This window comes from Magnolia sinica, chromosome 16 (assembly GCF_029962835.1).
Source record: "Magnolia sinica isolate HGM2019 chromosome 16, MsV1, whole genome shotgun sequence".
Classification (NCBI taxonomy): domain Eukaryota; kingdom Viridiplantae; phylum Streptophyta; class Magnoliopsida; order Magnoliales; family Magnoliaceae; genus Magnolia; species Magnolia sinica.
In genome coordinates, this window is record NC_080588.1 from 58,102,500 (window position 1) to 58,129,216 (window position 26,717).

Consider the following 26,717-nt stretch of genomic DNA (forward strand, 5'->3'; position numbering starts at 1 on the left):
GTGGTCGGATCTGCAATAGGGGGTGGTGGGACGAGCAGGAGGTGGTCGGATCTGCAACAGGGGGGGTCGAACGAGCAGGGGGTGGTCGGATCTGCAACAGGGGACGGTCGGACGAGCAGGGGGTGGTCGGATCTGCAACAGGGGGCACTGGATGAGCAACAGGGGGCGCTGGACGAGCAGAGGGATGGTCGGACGACGCAGCAGGGGTGGCCGGACGACGCAGGGGTGGTCGGATGAGCATGGATGGTGGCCGGAAGCAGCAGGGATGGTCGGATCTGATAGGTGGTGCCGAATTTGGATCAGTGAAGCTCTGATACCATGAAAACCGAGAAGAGCTAAAAGCTTTGGTGCATTTGAGACAACCCAAAGATGTTGAATATATAGAGACTACAACATCTATACAAGGAAAGTAATAAAATTAGAATCCTCTACCTATGGAAACTAACTATACAAGGTATGCTAGCTATACAAGGTACATTTCAGTCTGTCTAACAAATCCTGCATGCAATGCAACACAATGCAGTATCACGTGATGTCAATAACATGATGCAATGCAAGAAGTACAAATGTAATAATGTATGCCATGTCTCCAATGGCAATATCCAACACATTCTTCCAAATATCCAACACATATAAGAATAGTTACCATGTGAAAACGTCAATGACTAAATGCCAACTTGGAGGTATATAATGTTTATTTACCATCCAACCTATTGATAAGGTCACACTGACTTGGATAAAGGGATTACACAAATGTGAACTTGATCCAAAACTTTTGAGGCTTCTAAAAAGTTTTTAACAGTGATCATTCAATCACCACAATTTCATGTAGTATGGTCCAGCTGAAATGATATGTTTTATTTTTGGTCTTATGCCCTAAAATGGTATGATGAAATGAATATTTGGTGTGTGTGTGTGTGAGAGAGAGAGATATACATCACTGATTCAGGGGCACCTAAGCTGCCGTCCTCGTTGGATACCATTCACATACCGTGGTAGGACCCATGCACAAGCAAATCCAGCCAGAGGCGGTTTGGCAGCATCCCAAAGGTAGCCGGTGTCAAAGCTTTATGACGCGACCATGATGTTTGTGTTTAATCCACACTATCCATCCATATTTTTCACCCCATTTTAAGGGCATGATCCCAAAAATGAGATGAATCCAAATATTAGGAGGACCACACTATAGGAAAACAACATCGATTGAATGTCTACCATTAAAAACTTCCTAAAGCCCATTGTAATGATTATTTTCCGTCCAACTAAAAGCCTATTGTAATGTTTATTTGACGTCCAACGTGTTGATAAGGTCAATGGACACAGATGAAGGGAAGAACATAAATATCATTTCGATCCAAAACTTCTGTTAACTCCTAAAAGGTTTGCAAGGGCATGCATTCAATCCCCTGATATCCATGGTGTGCTCTACTTGAGAGTTGGATCATCTCATTTTTGGGCTTATGGCCTGAAATGAGCTGAAAAACTAAAATGAAGGATGTGGATAAAACACATACATTGTGGTGGAGGCCACAAAGCTTTCACACAAGCTAGTTGGCTAGGGTGGGGTTATTAGCCAAACCGTGTCCATGTTCTCATCACTTGGTTTAGATTGTTCTGGCGTAGTTATAGAGGGGAGGTACTGATAATAACCAGAACTGGGATTGGAAGGATAGGCCAGTGACCCAGCCAGTACCTAATAGCTAGTGGTCGGCGCTCTGTGGGTTCATCCACACCACACATCCATTTTCTATATCATTTTATGGTACGGGCACAAAAATAAGGTAGATTCAAATCAGTATACGAGATACACACGCAATAATGTTGATTGAATGCCCACAATTAAAAACGTTTGGATCAAGGCGATATTTCGTTCTTCCCTTCGTCCAGGTATGTATAGCCTAGTCAATAGACTGACTGTCAAATAAACATTACATTGGGCCTAGTAGGTTTTTAATGGTGGATATTCAATCACTACTATTTCCTATGCCGTGGCCCACCTGACATTTATATCTGTCTCATTTTTGGGATCAAGACCTTAAATGATCTTATAAAATGAATGGACAGTGTGGATAAAACACATACATCATGGTGGGGCCACGGAGTCCCACTAGACAAACCACCGGAAAAGAGGGGAGGTAATTGTAATAACCGGACGGGGAGGTTTTTACAATTATCAGTAAACAAAGGGCAGGTTTTTACAATGATCCCAACCTAAACATCATTTCCTCAGACGAGGGAAGAGATGTGCCTGCTCTTTTTAAGTTACGAAATTTCCCACCAAAGTCTCTGTCACCAGAATGAGCAGCGGCAGGAGTATCTTCTTTCTAAGAAATGCAAGCAGCAGCAGCAGCAGCAGCAACGGACGTTTCTCATTCCATGGTGGACTCTTTTCTCATCGCTCCCTTCTCTCTCCTCCAACCTCAGCTCCGATTCTCACAAAGCAACTTTCAAGGGCTTATGTTCGCTCCCATCTTCGCTTTAAAAAACACATCGAATCGGAACTCCCTCCTTCCGTTTCTCCGAAGAAGATCGGACTCGTAGGCTGGTATTTGGGGATGATCGAGGCCCGCCCCGTTCTCACGAAGGGCGTCACTGCTGGGATTATTTTCACCGGTGCCGATGTCTCTTCTCAGGCAAAAACCTAATTCTCTCTCTCTCTCTCTCTCTCTCTCTCTCTATCTATGTATGGATGCATGTATGTGTGTATGTATATCCTCATTTCCGTCTTTTTTTTTTTTTGCATTTTAGTTTTGTTTTGGAAGTTAGATGTGATGAAAATTGTCATTTGTTAATGGTCCTGTGGCTCATACATGCCAAACTTGAAGCCACTCATCAGATTGGCTGCTTCATCTGGTGGGCCACACCTTTGTTGAAGAGGAATGTGAATAGGAACTGGGATTGCATGTGCTGAAGTGGAAGCACTCATCAGGCAGGCCCTAACTTTATAGACGCCCTTGCGTAAGATTAGCTAGTTCAATTATCTGGTGGGCCGCACATTGTGCATTGAATGTGGACCACCGGTCAGTATTTCTTAGTTGTCCAATTATTTTGTTCTTCTGTGGCTCATCTGATCTGTCAACCAGTAAATTTTTTTGTTTGGGTGGGTGTGGGGGATGTTCTATATGGTGCAATTGGCATGATGAGCGGTTTTGATCTCTTACACATGTAGCATTTTGGCATGTGCAATTGACATGATGAGTGGTTTTGATCTCTTAAATGTGTGCCATTTTGGCATGTTTGAGCCAGTAGTTCTATTGGCAGCATTGTCGAGGAAATGCGCTGCTTGCCAGAGTGGTATGGAGAGTCTTGAAGGCATCAGCTTGCAATATCAAGGGCGTCATCATTCAAATTGTTACAGGGGAATGATGTTAGAATCCATTCAAATTGTTAGAATCCATTTGTACCATTATTGAAGCTGGTCAGTTATGATGTAGGACCATCTGATCATCCATTGTGAGACCAAGAATGTTTCCACTAGTGGCTGATTGAAGATCCGGCCCATCCAATGCATTTCAGTCCTACCAACATTACAGATTGAAGATGTGGACCATCCAACCATCTAGATTAAATATCTAGACCACATGAAGGGTCCATATTGGCAGATTTAGGATTTGGTTCATATCAATGATTTGATGATAAATCTGAACCAGAGCAGCCTATCTAAGGGAGTGATTGACCTGTGGATGTCCTTAGGGGTTTGATATACAAATAGAGCTGTCAGTGGACTGGGCCTGGGCCTGTGAAATTCAAAATTTTGAATAGGCTCAGCACAACAGCCTGCCCCAAACAGTTCAAAATCTGGGCCCAGTTCAACCCTAGGTGTGTCTCGTCGACAGTCCTATGTACAAACTGCATGTGTTAAAATGCCATTGTAGAATTGTACAAAGCCTACATGCCCCCATATGGTTGTGTATGCAATTGCCTCAAGTGTTTGGACCTTTTGTTTTCAAAAGATTTGTTTGTCTCAGGTAGTGGGACTCTTTTTTAGAGTTGTTTCCCTATCTATTGAGTTTCTTCTTTATTTACAAGTCCTTGGTTAAGAGTTTGGACCCCCATTAAGGTTGTTTCCTTGCTTGGTCAATCCTTTTTATTTGTACTACAACTTCTAGGATAGGATTGAGTAAGATCTGGAAATGAATTCTGTGCCAAAAGGTTTCAAGCCTTGGTTTCTTTTAAGTAGCACTCTGTAAACAAGGCTATATATAGCTGAATGTATGGAACTTTGGATGTAATCCTATGATGTTTTTGATTCAATATATTTTTGTTTTTTGAGATGGGATACAAGCCCCTGGACAGAGATTCTTTTGGAAAGTAGTGTTGAGATGCCCCTAGGCCCCCTTTGTGAGAGATGCCCTTAGACGTTGGATCGATTGAGCAGTATTGGAGGATCTAGTGGTGGATATTGATTGTCTAAATTGGCACACATTTAACTGTTCACGTTTGAAGTTCAATTCCACACATGTGCTCCAATTTCATTCAACTACTTCCCTTGAGGGGTCGCTGTAGTCTGTACTTATATTTTTCATCATCATTTTTTAATTCGTTTATGTTATTTTTTCATCATCAGATGATTACGCTTACATCTTCAGATTCCTATGACCCGATAAGGACATTGCGTATGGCTGGATATGGAATGCTAATTTCAGGACCATCATTGCATTTATGGTTCAATTTTGTCTCAAGAATTCTACCAAAGCGGGATTTACTTAGTACTTTGAAGAAAATGTTTATGGGTCAAACTGTCTATGGCCCTCTTATCAATGCTACTTTCTTCTCCGTGAATGCTGTATTACAAGGTACGAATATATTTCCTATGCTCTCAGAAAGACAACACCTTTTATGCTCTTGTCTATGATATGCATTTTCCTCTGTTTTTGATGGTTTATATGTACTATAGTTTTTTTTTTTTTAATTTTAAATTATTGGAAAGTGGAACAAAGTAGATGCACTTTTCTTCGAAGAGAAGTTATAGGCATCAGGCAGCGATGGTCCTTTATTTAGCCTTTGTCAAGATACAAGAAAATAGTAAAGTTTCCTTTATAGTGTGTTCATGTCCCTTTATCGTGTCACTTATGTCACCTCATATATTCGGCTTCATTTTCTATTGTTCGAGTTATCGAAGCTGTGGCAACATTTAAATGAACTTCAATTGTGGAAGTTCTTTTTTCCACTTCAATTTTGTGTATGCAGACCATTTGAAATCCACTATCAGGATATTCAAATAGAGATTTTATACAATGCTTGGCTAGGATATTCAAATGAAAATTTACCTTTCAAAAAAAGAAAAAAAAAAAGAAAAAAAGAAAGAAAAAGAAAAGACATTTGAAGCTTCATTTCATGTTTATGACTTAAGCTAGGGTCTCATCATATATTTGTCGGACATGGTATTTTTCTACCATTGTTTTAGCTCTTGATATAATAAAACTTGGCTATTTTGTAGAAAAAATAAAAATGTACGATGTCCTCTTTCTTGCTTTTATGTATTGCATATAAATTCATCTAAGCATGAGATGCATCGTGTGTCTGAACTGAATAATTTGACATGATTCATGCATACACTGACCAAGATTCTTCTCCAAGACAATTATAGTCATTGAAACGTTTGGGCTCAGAGAATCCTCTCATTAGATTCTTCTTAATAAGACTATTTGAATTGAATATCCAAGTGCAAGGAGTAATGATGCTCACGATGCTCGTGAGCATTAGAGGTTGACGAGGTTTCCGCGGAAGGTTAAGAGCACATCTGGGAAGACTGAGAGCCCTATCTAGAGGAATATCAAGTAAAGGCAAAGAAGCATCAACAAAGAGGGAAGAGGAAGGGGCAAGTGTAGTGGAGGAAAGGGAAGTGGGTATGGAAAATTGAGGGTAGGGAGAGGGAGGTCACTTACGAGGGGGGTCAGGTATGGGAAGAGGTGTTAGGGTTAAGGAAAACGGGTTGAAGTCCAGAGGAAGGGGAAGGAGCTAACAGGGGGCAAGAAGGGAGGGCGACTTGCATCTTCTCCGAGCTGCTAATGTTGTTCATCACCAACGAGTTCAACAAGGTCGGAAAGGTGATGGAGGTCTTTATTCCTCGGTTGAAGGGCGATCCAAGAGGTTTTTCCTTTGTGAAAATGGAAGGGGAGGATGAGACATAAGACGGGGGTTGTTGCAGTGAACAGATGGATGTTCGAAGGGAAAGGACTTGGAATAAAGAAGGCCAAATATGGATATGAGGTCATCGGTTTGTTGAGCTCCCAGTAGGCAGAGAAAGGAAGTATGAACAACAAGGATTTAGAGAAGAAGGATAGAGATGTTGCTTAGGAGACTTTGGAGGGGAATCATCTCAAGGGAATGCGAGGTCCTATTTTGAAGTGTTGGTCGAAAAATCTCAACGCCGGGTGTGCGGGAAAGGAGAGTTCGCGGGGCCCCTTGGCACTCGAGAACTCTCAACCAACATTCCAATGGTGCCTGGTGGCCACTATTAAAGCTGGTGCGATGCTGGAAGAGGTGGGTTATTATCTTAAACACTGTTGTGGCGGGGTGGAGCCAGACTGTGTCCTCATTTCTTAGTGAGAGGATGATCTTGATCTCGCTCTGTCCATTTGCAAGGGTTGATGGTATTTTAATGGTAGGTAATCTCTTTAGGGGAGGGTTGGTCTCAACAATTTGCAAATGGGAAAAATTTGTTGGTTCTAGGATGGGAAATCGTCTGGATCCAGTTGTGGGGTCTTCCTTGGAGCTTTGGGTTCGAGTGGTGTTTATGGAGGTTAGGACTTGTTGTAGTGAAGTCTTGGTCATCAACCCATTGATGGAGTAGTGTGCGGAGCTTCAAGTGGCTCTCATCTGCATCTAGAAGAACTTGGGATCAATTTCGGAGATGATTACTAGTGGGAGATGAGAAGATCCTTGTGTGGATCAGGGTAGAATCACCTTCCTGTAGCCTTAAGGGTATGAGAGTAGCCGAGGAAGGTGGAGGACCGAAGAGGGAGGGGAGAACAAGAGATGCCAGGTAGGTAGATAAAGGTGCATTCGGTGGTGGTACATTGGACCATTGGATTAAGCCCATGTGACGTCTTCAGTGCTGAGTGAATGACTGGCGGTAGGTGTGCATGCGGAAGCTAGAGTGGCGTAGGTGCGTAGCGTGTCTTGCTTTTTGGTCATAGTAGGTGGGAAGAGCCAGTGACGATGGACATGTGTCTGAGGAGACGGGTATTAGTGTCGTTTCACTTGTCATTTGCAAGGGAGAGTTGCCTTCTTAGCCATTGTTGTTGTGTGCGATCGATATGCTCATATGCGATTGCATATGCACATATCCATATGCATTGCATATGCGAAAATATGCGATATTGGCCATGACACATTGAATTTTTATTTTTATTTTATTTTTGCTAAAAAACAACATTTTGCCTATAAAAAGGCTTCTAAATCTCCTCCATTCGCAATATTCTCACTCCAAAGCTCTCTTACTCTATTTTTCTCTTACATTTCTTAATTACAAGTGGTCTTAATCTCCCTCTATTGTATTTCCTACTTTCAAGTGATCTTAATCTCTCTCTCTCTCTCTCTCTCTCTCTCTCTCTCTCTCGCATTCCCTCTCTCTTGGAAGTTGGAAGATCAAGATTCAAGAACTTTTAAGTTTCAAGGAAGATAACTTGTTGATTTTGTAGTTTCTACCATAATAAATAAATAGCTTGTTGATTTTGTTGTTACTTGTTAACTATATTGTTAAATGTGGATGACTTGATGTTTAATTCATTGTTTAATTGATTTTATCTCTCTCAAATGTATTTTAAATATGTAAAATTAGTTATCTATTAACTTAGAAAAGTTCTCCTTAATTTCTTATATATTTTTGATTTTTTTTGAATTTTTCCCGTATATATATATAATTTTTTTTTTAAAAATAAAATAAAATATGCGATCGCATATGTGATTGTGTGATCACATATGCGCATAGGCATATGCGATCGCATATGCGATTCGATAACATTGTTCTCAGCTAGATGTGTGTCCTGAGGTGTTGAGGGGCGACACTATAATGATTTTGGGAGTTACATGTGTCCTATCCTTTGCATGCAGCGGAGAGGGGTGCTTCTGTGGGTGATATGTTGATGCGGACATCAGTGGTGCACCTTTTAGAGTGTACTAGAGGAGGAGGCGTTGTCGATAGAGTACTGGAGTGGAGAAGTTGATGTGAATGGACGTTGGGTCCATCGGACCCATTTTCTAACGCGTTACGAGTGCATGAGCGGCATGACCGCACCCTGATCACATGCCCATGGGTCGGATTTCACACCTTGCCGCATGGGTGTTTTAGTTTTAGGCGTTTTTTGTTCTTTTTCCTTGTTTCAGGGGCTTTATTGCATTTTCTTTATATTTTTGTCTTTTTATTTTTATTTTTAGGGTCTTTAGTGCACTTTTACTTTTTTCATGGCTTATATATACACTGTGAGGAATCCTATTTTATATTATTGAATGAATAGGAGTTCGTATGTTTTTTTTTTTGTTCGCTCTTTTATTAAGAGATTAGGGTTTCAGAATTGGCTTTTGAGTGTTGAGGATTCCACCCTGGTTTCAGGTTTTCTTCTTTCTAGATCTTGAGGTGTAGGAAAAGGTAAGAATCATCCGCCTTCTTTTTTCTTTTGATGACAAAGGATCCGTACTTTCTTTATATCAAACCCTCCATTCTTCACCCCTTTCGTTCCTCTCCGGATATCCCCCTTTTTGTTTGAACGGAAAAGAGGGAAGGCTAGTCAGGAGAATTAGATCCAAACTTGACTGTGGATTGACTTATGCTAAATTTAGGATATCCTCGTATCCCTAGGTCTTCCATTTTTACTGTTTACGTGATTTTATGCTAAGGGGCATGATGTTGACGGAATGACATCATCTTTGTGTTGAGATTTACCTAATCCCTTTGATTGGAAACAGTTAATTGATTTATTTATTTATTTGAATATCTTTAACTTGATTGTATATGCATCTAGGATTAGTTTTTGTTTTTTTTAAAAAAAAAATAAATATTTTAACACACGCACACACACTCACGCTGGTGGAATTTTACCGCCTATGGGTACTCGAACCCTTGACCGGGAGTTGAAACTCCTGAGAGTCTACCACCCGGGCATCTAGGATTAGGTCATCACATATCCTTGCATCACATGTGTCCAAGGGAGGCAACAACTATTCGAATGTGGAAGGAGGGGGAGGCATGTAGAAAGTGTGAGGCCATAGGGGTCAACATGTCATCAACTCGTGCCATGATGGTCCTTTGTGCAGTTTGCCCAGAGTTGGAGTCATGTGTGCAGGGTTGCTTAAATGGTGGCATGTGCGATCCAAGTCTCTTATTTATGTTAGGGGAGGTTGAGTCTCGCTCTTTTGTTCAAGCTTTGTAAGGGAATCAATGTTGGCATTGAAGAATCTAGTGGAGCCAATCACCCTACCTCTTGTACATGGGGGCCTAATGTTAGCCGTTGTTCCCTCCATCACAAAGAGTTGTCTGAAAGGGGAGGAAGATGTTACGCTGGTTACGCTTGTGTCAACCAAGGAGATGAAGGTTGTGCAAGTGGCTACTTGAGAAGGATTGGTTGTCCAAGAGGGTCGGTGCTTTAGGAAAGTAGAGCTTTTAGATCCTTGTGTCGTTGAAGATATGGTGACTATTGCTTTGGATGTCTTGACCTTAACAGTTTTCTAGTGACAATGAAGATGAGTTGCGATGTTTGCCAAATTCAATGATCTTTGAGTCAGCGACTCCTATTCTATTGGAAGCAAGTCACGTTGACTAAAGGTATGCAATGGATATGAGATGCATCAGGGCATGTGGGGAGGTTGATTGGGGTAATTTGGGGATTGCAAGGATGATTATATAGCTTTGTTTGTGCTTGTTGAAGAGAGGGGTCAGTAGGAGGCTATGGCCTTGAGTTAGTCTAGTAATCTTTAGGCTCAGAGAGGGAACTGAAGAACCTTGTCTGCTCGATTAACTATGAGGGTGGCTACTTAAGAAGGATTGGTTGTCCAAGAGGTTCGGTGCTTTGGGAAAGTAGAGTTTCTAGATCCTTGTGTCGTTGAAGAGATGGTGACTATTGCTTTGGATGTCTCGACCTTACAATTTTCTAGTGACAATGAAGATGAGTTGTGATGTTTGCCAAATTCAATGTCTTTGAGTTAGCGATTCCTGTTCGAGTGGAAGCAATCGTGTTGACTAAAGGTATGCAATGGATATGAGATGCATCAGGGTATGTGGGGAGGTTGATTGGGGTGATTTGGGGATTGCGATGATGATTATATAGCTTTGTTTGTGCTTGTTGAAGAGGGGTCAATAGGAGGCCATGGCCTTGAGGTAGTTTGCTCGATAAACTACAAGGGTGGGTTTGCATTTAGAAATCTAGAGAAGGGGAGGGGGGGAGAGAGAGAGAGAGAGAGAGAGAGAGAGAGAGAGAGAGAGAGAGAGAGAGAGTTGTAAATGAAGATTATAAGCTAGAATATAAGGGGGTTGGGTTGCCATACGAAAAAACCCCAAATTAGAGGTGTGTAGACATTTTAAGGCACGTGTTGTGGTGCTGCAAGAAACCAAGATGCACCCCTTGTGTTAGAGGATTATTGATGATCTATGGGGAGGAAAATTGAATGATTAAATCTCATTGGTTGCAGTTGGGGTAGCAGGAGGTGTTTGTGATATGGAATTCCAATTTGTGGGTGGACTGGTGGTGCTGCCAGTTCTCGATCTCAGTCATTTTTCAGGACGTGGCCTTGGGATTCAGGTGGGTGTTTATTGTGTTGTATGTGCCGAATGCTCTGAGTTAGAGAAGCCTTATGTGGGATGAGTTGGATGCTGCTGTTAGAAGATGGGGGTTCTTGTGGTGCGTGGGAGAGGGCTTTAATGTTAGAAGGTTCTCCTTCGAGAAATTTGCTGGGGGTCATGTCACCCCGCAATATGAGGGATTACTCTGGGTAGGTGTAGAGGAATGAGCTTGTTGACTTGCTGATGGAGGATGTAAGGTTCACATGGTCTAATAGGAAAGAAGGGAATGCTAGTTCAAAGTCGGATCACTTTTTAGTGTCCTTGGATTGGATGGATAGGTTCCCTCTTGTGAGATAGCGTGGTCTCCTGATATTTACATCTGATCATTGCCCGATTTTACTAGAGGTAGACGAGGAAGATTGGGGCCCCAGGCCCTTCAAGTTCGATTTATCTTGGCTTGAAGTAGTAGGCTTCACTGAGTTGGCGAAGGAGTGGTGGGCCTCGTTTGTGGTGGAAGGTAATGCAGGGGCATTTTCACACCGGGCTCAAGTGGGGTCGCCTGTGGGATGCAGGCAGTGTTCGAAATATCGGTATCGCGCTATGTATCGCACCCTTGGGATACAGATACGTATCAGTTATCGCACGGGATATATCGTTTGTATCGCATAATGTATCGCACTTTTTGGGAAACATGGGGAAACATTGGGAAAATGGTTGGATTTTTCAATGAAACTTCATGGATTGTTAAAAAGGACCTTAATACACACTTTTAAACCATAACATCTCAAAAAAAAGGTGCACATAATAAATTTTCTTTGTATAAGGTCCTAAGTTATGCGATGTTTAATTGAACTAATGCAACTATATTTAAATTGAATGCATGACATTTATAAATGTATGGAAGACATGTATGAAAACACAACCAATTTATTGAAAAGCAAAAGAAATACAAATGGATAAATATACATATAAATGATAGGGACGTTGTGGCCTAGACCGTTTCATGCGCTAGAAACTTAGATAGGGCCCACCGTGATGTTTGTGAGAAATCCATCCTACCCATTTGTTTTGTGAGCTCATTTTAGGACATGGTACCAAAAATGAGCCGATCAAATAGTCAAGTGTGCTAAAAAAGTGAAGATTGAATGTACACAATTGAAATATTCGTGGGGCCACAGAAGTTTTGAATAAGGTAATATTTGTCTTCTTAGTTCATCTCAGTAGGAATGACGTTATAAACGGTATGGATGGCATTTAAACATCACTGTCGACCCAGGGAGGTTTTAATGGTAGGAATTTCCCTACCCACCTTTTCCTTTAGTGCGGCCCACTCGAGTCTTGGAACTTGCTCACTTTTGGTCCCAAGTCCTAAAATGAGCTCACAAAAAGGATGGACGGGGTAGATTTCTTACAAACTTTATGGTGGGCCCACCTAGGTTTCTAGCGCGAATTTCCTGGCAAAGGCTTTCCTAGGAAATTCGTAGAAGTGGATCAGCTTGTGTACCACACATCACCTTGGTGTGTTGACGTCAACAAGTTTTGTGGGTCCCATCATGAGGTATATTTTATATCCAAACTGCCCGTCCATTTGGCAAGCTAGTCGTAACACTTGAGCCGAAAAATAAGTCAGATCCAATTATCAAGTGGACCACACTGCAAAACGTAGTGGAGGATTGAACGTCTACCATTGAAACCATTTTGGGGTCACAAAAGTTTTGGATCAATACGATATTTTTTTTCCCTCTTCATCCAGGTATGCGTGACATTATAAACAGATTGAATGGAAAATAAATGTTATGGTGGGTCCTACAAACATTTTAATGGTGAGAATCATTGTTCCCACAGCTATTTGTGGTGTGGTCCACTTAAGCTTTGGATATGACTTATTTTTAGGGTCATGATCTAAAATGATCTCGCCAAATAGATGAACAGAGTGGATATAATAATACATCATTATGTGCCCATGTAACTTTGATCTCATTTGAACCATTTGTATAACTCGGAGCATCAGCACTCGTCTTCTTACCACACAACCTGTGTGATACATCAGCCAGTCTTGTGGGGTCCACCTTGCTGTATATATATTTTATCCAAGCCGTCCATTTATTTTTTCATATAATTTAAGAATATTATTCCAAAAATTAAGCAGATTTAAGTTTTGGGTGGATGACACTAGAAAAATTAAGCAGATCCATATCATTTAATGGTAAGTGTTCATTAATCACCGTTTGATGTGGTGCGGTCCACCTGATATTTTAATTGTTTGATTTTTGAGATGACATCATCAAATGGGCTATAAAAACGAATGAACGGAGCGGATCTACAACATATCATCAACGTGGTCCCTATAGCAAGCGTAACACCCAATAAGTTAGTTTCTTATGTAGCACCAATCCACCAAGTGCATTTACGGGTGCATTTTATTTTATGCACTTAGTAAAAACCGTGGGATCCACTGTGATTTGTATATTTTATTTACTCCTTCAATCCATTTTAATAGATAATTTTTGGGCTTGATCCCAAAATTGAAGCACATTTAAAGCTCAAATGGACCGCACCATGGGAAACAAATGTCAATTGAATATATACCATTGAAAAATTCTTGAGGGCCACCGAAGTTTTGGATCAAGCTTATATTTATGTTTTCCCTTCATCCTTATTTCTGTGATCCAATGAACAGGTTGGATGACAAATAAACATCACCGTGGGGACTAGAAAGCTTTCAACGGTTGAAATCATTATTCCCATTGTTTCATATGGTGTGGTCCACTTCAGCTTTGGATATGCTTCAAATTTGGGATCAACCCCTTAAATGATCTGCAAAAACGGTTAGACAGCGTGGATAAACCACATACATTCACAGTGGGCCCCACGGAGTTTCATCAGTACGTTAAAGCGTACAAGTGACTCAGTTCGCAATCGGATTTCTAAAGGGATTTCAGCGGAGGAAGCCGCATTTCGAAAGAGGGAAAGGGTTCCGGAGATTCCGAATCCTAAAAATCTCAAATCTTGTCTTCAATATGCCCGATTTCTCGTCGAAATCTAGGTTGCAGAAATCCCTTTGCCGAAATCTTCGTTATGATGCGAAATCTCCGTTGGATTCAAAGAAAAAATAAAGAGGGAAATCGAAATTACCGCTGTTGATGGAGTGGCCCATCAAATTCAACCTCCGATCATGCAATCTGAGTCTACAGGTACTAAAATCCTCCCTCAAGCTTTTCCTCTCTATTTTTTTTTTAAAATGATTTTTTGGTAATTACGAACCCCACAGATCCAATGATGAGTGATGGTATCGATGATATCCACGATATCGATCATAATGGGGCGATATCCTACGATATATCGCGCGATAAAATCATTTTTTCTCTTTTTTGGAACTTCCGAGTGGTTTCGTGTAGGTTTCGTCTCGCTGGACAGCAATAACGATAATATCGGCTGATATATCGGCTGATAGTATCGATATTGCAAACACTGGATGCAGGGGCACACTTGGGGTGGGCGAGGCCCATGGGGGAGGTCTTGTGTTCGAGCCTCCTCATCGGGGGTGATTAATGCGCATTTCACACCAGGCTTGAGTGGGGTAGCCCGTGGGATGTGGGGATACACTTGGGGTGGGCAGCCCGTGTGAGGCGGTACCCATGTGATTTGGGGCCCACGAGGGGGGTTCGGCCAATGTCCTAACCCATGAGATGTGGGTCCTGGGCTATGAGATAAATGGATTAATTCGCTATACTCTAACAGTTCGAACTTTTAGAGCAAGTGGTTAATTGTCCTGCATCAAATTGGTATCAGAGCGGGAGGTCTCGTGTTAGAGACTCCTCACTAGGGGTGATTAATGCAGGGGCATTTTCACACTGGGCTCGAGTGGAGTCGCCTGTGGGATGCAAGGGCACACTCGGGGTGGGTGAGGCTCACGGGGGAGATCTCGTGTTCGAGATTCCTCACCGGGGGTGATTAATGCGCATTTCACACTGGGCTCGAGTGGGTAGCTTGTGGGATGCGGGGACACACTCAGGGTGGGCAATCCGTGTGAGGCGGTACCCATGTGATTTTGGAGCCCATGAGGGGGGTTCAGCTGAGGTCCTAACTCATGAGATGTGGGGCCTGGGCTATGAGATAAAGAGATTAATTCACCATACTCTAACAGTTCGAGCTTTTAGAGCAAGTGGTTAATTGTCTTGCATAAGAAGGCCACCCTAGCTTCATTCTATTTCAAAAGTTGAAACTTCTCAAAGGCAAGCTCATAGGTTGGAGAAGAGAGGTGCTTGGGGATTGGGTTGCGAAATTGGGTGGTATCCTTAATGAAATCTAGGCAATTGACGTCAAGGAAGAGGGGATGATGCTTGTGAAGGAGGAGAAGGCAAAAAGGGACTCTTTGCTGCTTGAGTACAAGAAACTCTTAAAAGATGAGGAAATTAAATGGAGATAAAGTTCTAGAGTGATGTGGTTCAAGGAGGGGGATAAGAATACAAAGTCTTTCCATGGGATAGCTAGTGCTAGCGAGAAGTAATAAGATTAGCAGTGTGGAGGTAGAGGGGGAAAGGGTGGACGAGTTGAAAATTTACAATGCCATTGTCCACTTTTATGAAGACCTCCTAACTGGCGAAGGGTGGATTTGACCGAGACTTGATAACTTGGATTTCCCAACAATTAGGGTGAATGAGGCGGAGGTTCTTGAAAAGGCGGTAACCAATGGGGAGATAAAGGAGGTAGTAGATACTTTAGGGCATGATATGGTGCCGGGACCGGATGGTTATCCCTTGGCTTTGTTCTAGGTTTTCTGGGACTTGGTGAGAGTGGATGTGATTGGCTTCATAATAGAGTTCTTTAATAGCAATCGCCTTCTAGTGGAGATGAGAGCCTCGTTCATACTCCTAGTTCTGAAGGAAGGTGTAACTTGTCTAAAAGATTTCAGGCCTATAAGCTTGATAGGTGCTCCTTATAAGATTCTAGCAAAGATTGCCACTAGGTTTCAATTAGTCCTTGGGCATGCAAGGTATGTTCATTGAAGGAGGACGGATTTTGAATTGTGCATTGGTATCCCATGAGTGCATTGATGCTTGGCACAAGGCAGGCAAAACATGTATTGTTTGCAAGCTCGACATAGAAAATGTGTATGATAATGTCGAGTGGACTTTCTAGATTAGTGTGGCCCGAGAAGTGGATCCAAGTATGTACAAGGTTAGTGAGATTCTCGGTTCTAGTCAACGGGTTGTGTAAAGGGTATTTAACTAGAGAGGTCTTAGGTAGGGGACTGGCTATTGTTGTTCTTGTTTATGGTGGTAGTGGATACATTGAGCAGAATGTTGGACAAGGGTGGAGAAGTAGATCTCTTGAGTGGTTTCTAGGTTGGTATAGGGATTTCCAAATATCCCATCGACAATTTGTTGATGACATGCTCTTGTTCTGTGACCCTGAAGCCTATAAGGTGGACAACTTGAGGAAGATTATTTGTTGCTTTGAGGTAGTGTCAGGGCTTATGGTGAAGGTTTCCAAAAGCGAAATATTAGATGTTGGCGTCTCGAAGGAGGAGGTTAGGGAGTTGGAAGAGGTGTTTTGGATGTAAGGTGTGGGTATTTTCCTCATCATATTGGGGCTTCCCCTTTGCGTCAGAAAGCCTACAAAGCATCTTTGGGACGTGGTGATTGAGAAAGGAGAGAGGAAGTTGTTTGCTTGGAAACGACATCATCTTTCGCTAGGAGGAAGTTTGACTCTTGTCACCTCCCATTGTATTTTTTGTCCTTGTTCAAGTGCCTAGAGTAAAGTTTTGGACAAGTTGGAGTGGCTGAGAAGCCACTTTATTTGGCAAGGGGCTAAGGAAAAGAAAAAAAATTCACTTGCTGATTTGGGAAGAGGTTTACAAGCCTTTTGTTGAAGGGGGCGTTGGCATTTGAAAGTTGGAAGTTGATGTGGACATCAGTGGTGCACCATTTAGAGTGTACCAGAGGAGGAGGCGTCGCCAATAGAGTACCGGAGTGGAGGAGTTGATGTGGATGGACGTTGGGTCCATTAGACCCATTTTTTGACGCGCTACAAGTGCAGGAGTGGCACGACCGCACCCTGACCATAGATCCATGGATTTGATTTCAAACCCTACCACACAGGTGTTTTAGTTTTAGGCGCTTTTTGTTCTTTTCCTTATTTCAGGGGCTTTATTGCACTTTATTTACTTTTCATCTTTTTTTGTTATTTTTCTTGTATTCAGGGGCTTTAGTGCACTTTTACTTTTTCCATAACTTATATATACGTTGTGAGAAATCCTATTTTCATTATTATTGAATGAATAGAAAATTGTCTCTTTTCTTCCTCTTTATTCAAGAGATTAAGGTTTTAGGATTGGCCCTTGGGTGTTGAGGATTCTACCCCGATTTCAGGTTTCTTTTTTTCTAGATCTTCGAGGTGCATGAAAAGGTAAGAATTATCTTCCTTCTTTTCTTTTAACAACAAAAAGACCCGTACTTTCTTCATCTCGAACCCTTCATTTTTCACCCATTTCGTTTCTCTCCGGATACCCCATTTCTAGTTTGAACGGAAAAGAGGGATGATTAGTCAGTAGAATTAGATCCAAACTTGATCGCGGACTGACTTATGCTAGATCTGGGATATCCTCATATCCCTAGGTCATCACTTTTTACTGTTTATGTGATCTTATGCTAAGGGGCATGATCCTGATGGATTAACCTCATCTTTGTGTTGAGATTTACCTAATCCCTTTATTGGAAACGGCTAGTTAATCGGTGTATTTATTTGTCAAAAGTGATGATCGATGCTCTCTTAGGTAAATGGCATTGGTGGTTTGTTTCGGAGGTGGGCGGTTTGTGGAAGGAAGTATGGTGGACACGGACTTTACTTTGTATAGGGCACGACTTTGTGAAAAAGAATATAGGTTGAGGAACTGATTCAAGGAAGGTATAGGCTACTCGTTGGGTGATAAAAAAAGAATAAGATTTTGGGATGATGTGTGGTTGGGTGATAGCACCCTTCGTATCGATTTCTCGAGGCTTGCCAGCCTATCCCCAAGGGGGGGACATCTCTGTTGTTAGTCGCTAGTCGTTAAGGCTCGCAAGCATCTCTCCCTCTATTTTGGAGGATACAATGGTTTGGACAACTGAGAAGTCTGGGCAGTTCTTTGTTCAATCTTTTTTACGGAATGCTCCATCGGTCTTCTTCTAGAGGCAACTGTGTGTATACCACTTTCTTTTGGTTTTGTGGGACTCCTCCCAAGGTTGCAGCATTAGCATGGCTGATTGGTAGAATGAAGGTTCTCACTGCTCACCATGGCCAACCTGTGCAAGAGAAAGATGATAACCACCAATGCTTGCCTCTTTTACTTGCAGATGAGGAGACAATCAACCATCTTTTCATTTATTGTCCCTTTGCAAGTGATCTTTGGAATCAAATCTTGGACCCTTCGCCATTGCTTGGGTAATGCCAAAGTTGATTGAAGGGTTCTTGCTCGCTTGGCATGGGGGAGGGGTAAGGAAAAGAGGGAGGACTGTTTGGAGATGGGCGTTGTTGGCTGGCCTATGGGCTCTTTGGGGGAGAGGAATAATCGATGCTTACATAATATTAGTGGGACGATTGTGGAAGTGTTTAGTTTTGTCAAGTATGATGTTTTGGATTGGGCTTCAATTTCTCAAGTTTTGGGAGACTGTCCTCTCTTCTTCCTCTTGGGCATCCTTATAATTCTTTGTATTCTTTAGCCTTTTTTTTTTTTTTGACTTATTCTCAATAAAATCATTACGTTTCAAAAATTCTTTAGCTGTTTTGACTTCTTCCTTTTGGGCATCCTTATAAAACTGTGGAGGGTACTGCCATATGGTATCATTTGGGGCCTGCGTAAGAAAGGGAATTGAAGAGTTTTTTTTAAAGGCAAAGCTGGTTTGGTTGAATCTATAAGGAGCATTTCTTATAGGATCATTGACTAGGTCCTCCCCAGGCCTGATTTCAGTGGATTCTCCCACCTAAATTTTTGGCCTCACTGGAAAGGGATGATTTGTGGAGGGGAGTTGCTCTCTGGATAGGTCTTTCTGATTGTTGTTGAGACTTGGTCCTTGTATTGCTTGCTTTGGTTTGTCCCACTGAGTTTCAGCACTTCGAGTTTTTATTTGGGCTGTTTAGTTTGGTTTTAAGTGTCGAGTGGGTCACTTGCTAACTGATTGAGGTTGTCTTTTTTCTTTTATATGTTTTGCTTCAATAAAATCTTATTGATATTCAAAAGAAAAGAAAAGGAAAAAAAAACTTCTACATTGCATTTAAAACGTACAACATAATTTAGTTGGCTTGTGTAAGTGATGTATGGTCACTTGCTACTGGATTCAGGTTGTCTTGTATTGTTTTTGCTTGTGTTTCATTCTAATAAAATCTTATATCTATTGTATTTTTTTTTTTCTTTGCATATAAAATGTGAAAGAATCTACTTTTGAGCGAAATAATCTTAAGAACGTAAAACCTATGTGATGTAGGACATGGAAAATTAAATATGATATGCAAGATTTCAGGCTTAGATCACACCAATTCAGAAACAATCACGCAAATTCCACATCCCACATGAAAATCCAAACATTCAATTAAAGGGGAATCTATGCGGGTCCAAGCCGACACAGGCTAGGACTGGACCAATAAAAATTATAAACCAAACGATGTCAAAGGGAAATAAAATCAACTACTCATGCATAAAAAATCAGTCCATAATCCAAGGGATTCCCTAATTTCAATTCAAGGAACCCTAAGGTGATAGAAAGGGGCAAATCAATTAGGGATCATGTAATCTAGGGTTATGATTCATGAAAAACGGCTATGAGAGGATAAAAGAGGATAAAAACCTGAGCCAAAAGATGATCCCGCGTGTGGACAGTAACAATGGCCCAGACGGACGTGCGCGTCATCCCGGCCGCACGTGTGTGGGGCCCACTATTCAGAAAAAGGCCACCTTGACCCTGGTCGGCCAGGGATGGACTCCAAAACCTCCAAATTTCAGCTCGATCCGATGTACGGTTTGTGCGTGGTGCTCCGCCGAAGTTTCAGCTCGCCTGCGGGCCGAAATCTGGAAACCTGCTTCAATGAAGAAATCTGATGCAACAAAAGGACAAATTCAAAGTACGGATGGTGGGGAAGATAGGATATATGGATGGGATAGGATAGGGACGAGTGGGGGTCGATGTGGCTTCGTACCACGGTAGTTAGCCCTTCGAAAAGGGAGGGTTTCGCACCCACTTTTGAATTCTTCTACAACTCACGAAGAGAGCAGAAAAATAAAGCAGGAATTTTTTTATTAACTTCAATGAATGAAAAGAACTACAAGGGGTGCCTATTTATAGGGAGAACCCTATACCCAAAAACTCGCACCATGTGCAACACCTATTACTTGGCGATTAAGTAAACTAAAATAAAAATCAAACGAGGAAATCTAAAGCGTTCACGATGTTCTAAATAATAACAATAAGCAAAACCTAAAATATAAAACCAATCCGATGAGTGGGCCACGATCATGAGATCCCATGTTGGGCTTTTCTTGACTATCGGGCCACTTTTCTGAACCAAAACTTGTCTTCTAGCTAGGAGGCCCTCTCTGGACGTCGTCATCGAGCCAGAATGATGGTGGGGTCCTCCTTCTGCGTACGTACGTGCGTAGGGGGGGCAGCGTGAGTGCGCGTGTGCGCGTGATGTCCCCATCACTATGAGCCTTTATTGCTGATGGTTCTAGAGCCTGGTTAGAAGCAGAAGTTTGATGTCTGGTTGGTAGCAGATCATAAAACTTTTGCCTATTTACCATTTCAAAGTTGGCACCAAATTTCTGGGAGAAGGCAAGATGATGATGTTGATACAATGCTCAGTGAGAAGGTGGTACAAGACTTAAAAGAGTGTTTCAGTTTGCTCAAGAGTTGGGATGTAGGGTCCATGGCCATTTATCCTAACTTCCTAATTATTGATATTATAGGTCCCCTGTGGATGGACCTTGCACTAAAAACCCCTAGATTTGGTAGAACTCTAGCGCTTCAATAGGTGGCTCACAACTATATGGTTAAGTGAGAAAACATTTCTATGACATTCCACTTTGAGGGATTTGTTGAACATAGCTATCTTTAGTGAGTCCCATCATATCTATGGTTCGGATTTGTTACTACTTTTAATTTGTTGAAATCTGCCTCTAGGCAACCTTTAGATCCATCTTCATTACATCGTCATTATTGTCAGCATAGCCTTGTCCCAGCTGTTTCTGCTTGGATTTACAGATCCTGTTTACCTAAATCGAAACAGACTCATCGTAGCATACTAAAAGTTCAAGGAATGGAAGCCCACCTGACATAAACCCCCCTTTACTGAGGTTGGGGACAGGCTGATGCAATTGCTACAAGGTGGTTTTTGTATCCATCTTCAAATATTCTATTTTTAGTTTTGACTGATTCATTTCAATAAATTTACTGCACATATCATTCGTTTAATAATTGGCTCCGTAAACGTGCATCATGTATCTCAATTTGGCTGTCATTCAATTTTGTGGCCATGGTTATCATGCACACACCTGCTATGGGCTAAACCCTATGTGGCTGTCTTACAGCAAGTAGTCATGCAGGGTTGCTTCCAGTGCACTATTACAGCACTCATGGTATTAGGCATGGTCTAAGAGCCTATAATGCGGTTAGTGGCCAACCTTTCCATCTGGGTTTTGCACTGGGATGCAGCATGCCCATCCTTCTGCATAGCATTAGCCAGTCTTTAGGATCACCCCTGCACTGCCACATGCCCAGCATGGCTGTGGCTGACACACTGTGAGTCTGCAGGGTTGCAATGGCCATTTGTCATACCCTCTAGGGCAGCAACTTGCTGCTATGCCTCAGGGCAGTGGCAGCTAAGCTTTCTTGTGAGGAAAACATATTTCTGCTTTCATCTGTTTTTAGTTCCTTTTCGTCTCCACACAATAAATTCATTTTGTAAAATTTGGTTGATATATCTAATGTTTTGGCTTTTATAATTTTTGCAGCTGCTTAAAATGTTACTTGTTTTTACCTTTTGTCATGGTTGTCTATTCTAGTTGCTGGGTCCTTTATGAGACTTTTGTTATCCCAAATACACCTCTACACATAGCTGCACATGCCATCTTGGCACAATGTGGATTTTTTTTTTTTGGGTCAAGGGAGAGAGTCAGGGCATGAATTCCATCTCATTAATTGGAGGGAGGTGCAAAAACTGTTTAGATAAGGGGGCCTTGGGATTGGTAATGAAAAGAGCTCGGCACTTTTGAGTAAATGGTGGGCGGTGGTGGAGGTTTCGGTTGGAGCCTGATGTGCTTTGGAGGCATGTGATTGGTGGGAAATATGGCGAGGCTGGCAGAGGGTGGTTTCCAAGGATTTATGCTAGATTACGAGGATCCAAGATGTGGAAAGCCATTAGCAAGATTAGTCAGCAGACCGAAAGACCAGAGTTGGTATGGATTTGGTAAGGGTATCTGTCTTCTTGTCAGCATGGGGTGATGAAGTCAGATTCTAGATGGATGCTTGGCAGGGCAGCATTCCATTTGCTCTCACCTATTATTCTTGCTCGTGATTGCAAAGGAAGAAAAAGCCCAGGACTGTTATGAGATGGTGGGGGGTGGCCTGGTCTGGAACATTAGGCTGCGAAGAAATCTTTCTGGTGAGGAATCGTCTCCTCTCAGATTTATTAAACTGGTTGAGTGAAGCGGATGTTGAAAGTCCCGTCAACTATAGGGAAATTTGGAGATTGTCACCTAATGGTAATTTCTTGGCTAAATCCAAATATTCAATGTTGGCTTCATGGAATGGTGATTTTCCTTGTGCAAAACTTTGGAAAGTTCGAGTACCTCCATTGGTTAAAGCTTTCAAATGTGTTGCTACAACAAATAAATTTTAGCTCTGTATAATTTAAAGAAATGTAGTATGGCCTTTCCCAATATGTGTTTCATGTGCAAGAAAGGGGAAGAGTTAGTTGATCACTTATTGATTGCATATTGGTGAGGGAGGTTTGGATGTTTTCCTTGCTCAGTTTGGGATCTCTTGGACTTTCAATAATTCCATTGGTGATCTATTTGTTGGAATGGTGACGTGGACCTTGCAAAGGGCGAAAGGAAATCCTTTGGAGGATGGTGTTTTTTGGGGTCCTTTTGAGTATGGAAAGGGAAATAGAAGAATATTTTAGGATAAAGCTGCTGCAAATCCTTAAAAAGAAGAATTCTAATGATGATTATCAACTGGGTACTCTCGACATTGGATTTCTTGGGATTGTCCATGGTGGATCTTTCAGGAGAATGGGATTTGTTTCAGATGACTGTAGTTAGATAGCTTCCGTCTCTCTCTCTCTCTCTCTCTCTCTCTCTCTCTCTCAAATTCCGTTGGCTTTGTTTTCTTGTCTCTTTCTGTAATTGCATGTCGTTGTCTTTATTTTTGGGTTTTTCTTTAGGGAACTTTAAATACCACCACATTAATACGATATTACATCCTAATACCTTTTTCAAAAAGGTTTTCAATAAGCTACCGCATTAATTTAAGTAATTATCATTGGAGTACCTTCCGTTAGATTTCTTAATGGAAGTTGGGGTTGGTCTCTGCGAAGAAGGGGTTGGTGGCTCAGGTGGGCCGCACTGTGATTTTTATATGAAATCCACCTCGACCACCAGGTGCGTCACCACATGTTAGGCCCAGGGCTCAAAAATCAGCCCCATCATGATTTAGGTGGACCACATGATTGGAAATAGTGTACAAGACAACTCTTAACCTCTAAACCGTTTCCCTTGGTGTGGCCTACCTGAATCACCGATAGGTGTAATTTTTAGGCCCATATGCCTAAACTTTGGTGTGGCATGTAATGGTTGGAGTGGATTTCATATAATCATCATGGTAGGTCCTGTAAAAATCAAGATCTCCCAACTGTTTCATTTGGGGTGGCCCACCTGAATAATAGGTTAGCTTGATATTTTTAGCCGTAGGCCTAACGTGGGATTACACATCTTAATGGTCGGAGTGGATTTCACATATACATTTCGATGGGCCCATTAAAAAAAATCAATGGTGGGCGACCATCTCCCAACAATTCCTAAATTTTCTCAGATACGTTAAAAGAAAAAAACTTTACGGGATGCCACCTTTGATTTTTTACGGGGCCCACCTTGATGTGTATGCGAGATCCACTCCGACCATTAGACGTGTAATCCCACATTAGGCTTAGGGACAAAAAATTTGGCTGGGAGAGGGATGTGTATGTGTTTAGACGTGTAATCCCACATTAGGCCCACCTTGATGTGTATGTGATTTAGGTGTGCCACACCAAGTAAATAGCTGGGAGAGAGATGTCCACCTTTGATTTTTACAGGGTTCACCATGATGATTATATGAAATCTACTCCAACCATTAGATTCCACTCCAAAATTTAGTCCTAGAGCCCAAAAATTAGACCTATTTGTGATTCAAGTGGGCCACAAAGGGAAACATTTTGGATGGTGAGCGTTGCCCCGTATTCTATTTCCAATCATCTGGTCCACTTGAATCATTGATGGGGCTGATATTTGGGCCTTGGGCCTAACATGGGGTAACGCACCTGATCATCGGGGTGGATTTCACATAAACATCACGGTGGTGCCCACTCGTGCCACTGACACCTTGCTTGAATGGCCAAACCCCAACTTCTGTTAAGAAATCTAATAGAAGGAACTCCAGTGATAATTACTTAAATTAATGGGTTACCTCGTTGGAAACCGTTTTGAAAAAGGTAATGGGATGTAAATACTGTATTAATGAGGTAGTATTTTGTAAAATTCCGTTTTCTTTAATAAGGTTTGTCATTGTTCGGAAGAAAAGTACTGCAAAAATCCTTTGTAGAGCTTAAAGACTCATCTACACGCACTTTGGCTAGACATCTAGACATGTGCCTCGTGCTCGTGTGCCAGACTCCAATTGATCATATTAGCTTCAAACTTACTGTATGCATGTGTGACAAACACAGGTGAAAATGGTGCTGAGATTGTTGCCAGGTTGAAGCGAGACATGATTCCGACGACATTAAATGGCCTCGTGTACTGGCCCATTTGCGATTTCATCACTTTCAAATTCATTCCCGTCCGTCTGCAGGTAACACTCAAGAATTCCATTGTCTGCATCTAATTTGATAATATTGAAGCTTGTTGATAACTTTGATCTTGGTATACCTGTTGCAGCCGTTGGTAAGCAATTCATTTTCATTCATTTGGTCCATTTACATCACATACATGGCGAGCTTAAAGAAAGTTAGCATGGATAAGATTCCAACTGATTGAACGCACAACCATTTCCGATTGTTTTGCCGTCTTCTGATGTTGGAACTGTTTACCACCTGCCGCTGATTTGGTATCGCATGGAATTGCAATCCGATGTCCTTTCAGTTCTCTTTGCAAGATTTCCTGCTGAGCATGGTCTAAACAGTGGAAAGCAGCGGAAAGCATGAATCAGCAAAGAGCGGTAGTATAGTTGTTTCCTTCTGTTTCTTGCTCTCTGAGCAAATAAAAAATACATGCCATGAATTTTCATGGAAATCATTTGGTTCATGCTTTGGTGCAAATTGCTGTAAAAAGATGTTCTGACAGTTGCAAAATATACCAGATGTGAAAAATCTTTATATAGTTCTCAAGGAGCCAATTCGACTTCTGTTCAATTCTCTCCACTGTCTACAAATATCGGCAAAATGCTTTAAGAGGCCTGCTTTGGTAATCAGCGGGGTAGTTGCAGACTCCCATTCGATGAAGCGATGAAGCCCACCTTGTTGTCAGGCACTGGCCCATGGGTGCCTTTGCTCTATCCAAGTAGAGTCAACTGGCTTGTATCCTTTTCCCACTCTTCCAACCCTATTGATGAAATGCTAAGTGCCTATTCGGTAGATGCTTGAAAATGGGTTCATCTCGTTTCAGCTAATCATAATGTATTAGATATCATGATCTCTACTACATAATTATGATTAGCTACATTTTCAGGAGTCTACCAAACAGGCCCTAATGCCTGTATTTTCCTGTGTTTGGGTCCAGATTTCATTTGACTTTATAGGCAATCCCTACTGCCTATATATCTTCCTTCACTAATCCAGAAAAAAAAAGGAACTAAAAATTAAAAGGCTAAAAAGTAGAGTAGAAAGATGTTTAGATAAATAATATCAATTGGTCTCATTTTAGTTAAATATGATTTATGTATTAGATATCATTATTCTCATCATCTAAGCCTTATCCCAACTAATTGGGTTTGGATACATGAATCCTTTTCCACCGTTCTACTCTACCAAGGGCTGTAACTGCAATTAGACCATAGATTATCCAGTCTTTTTTTTTTTTTACTACCCCTGCCCATGTCCTCTTGGGCCTTATTCTTGCTCTTTCAGGGCCTTCAACTTGTACCAACAGTCACAGTTCTTGGTATCCAAGTTTATTTTCCCTCATCTGATTACCTATTGGTGCTACTCCTAAAGTCCCTCGAGTGCATTCATTTCTAATTCTACCCTTGTCTTGCCACTCATCCATCTCAACATCCTTATTTTAGCTACCTCATCTTATGAACATGTTGTTCCTTTTAACTGCCCAGCATGCTGTCCCATAAAGCACCAAGGTTCTTATAGCCATCCTATGAAATTTCTCTTTCAGTTTGAGTGGTACATGATGATCACATAAAACTACAGAGGTACATCTCCATTTCTTCCATCTTGCTTGAATTCTATGGGTAACATCATTGTCAATCTCTTAACTCATAAATTATCAACCCAAATAGAAAGTGGTCATTTTGGGAAACTTCTTGGTCAACAATCTTAACTAATTCCTCATTCCCACTCTATGTATTCCGTTTTAGTTTTACTAATTTTAAATCATTTAGATTCTAAAGCATCCCATCATAAATCTAGCTTTGTGTTTATGTCCTCCCTCGTCTTGTCAATCAAAACCATGTCATCTACAAACAATATACACCATGAGATCTCTTCCTACAAATGCCTTGTTAACCCGCCCATAACCAATGTGAAGACATACAGGCTC

At 41.6% G+C, this 26,717-nt stretch overlaps 1 protein-coding gene across 1 annotated transcript; it reads left to right on the top strand.

The window, feature by feature from the left end:
• The first annotated feature begins 2,221 nt into the window (after positions 1-2,221).
• On the top strand, positions 2,222-25,353 carry LOC131229263 (uncharacterized). The gene is made up of 4 exons (XM_058225168.1): positions 2,222-2,633; positions 4,568-4,796; positions 24,677-24,801; positions 24,888-25,353. Exons 1-4 carry the CDS (start codon positions 2,298-2,300, stop codon positions 24,984-24,986), a joined length of 789 nt encoding a protein of 262 aa, XP_058081151.1. The 5' UTR covers positions 2,222-2,297; the 3' UTR covers positions 24,987-25,353.
• Positions 25,354-26,717: the final 1,364 nt, after the last annotated feature.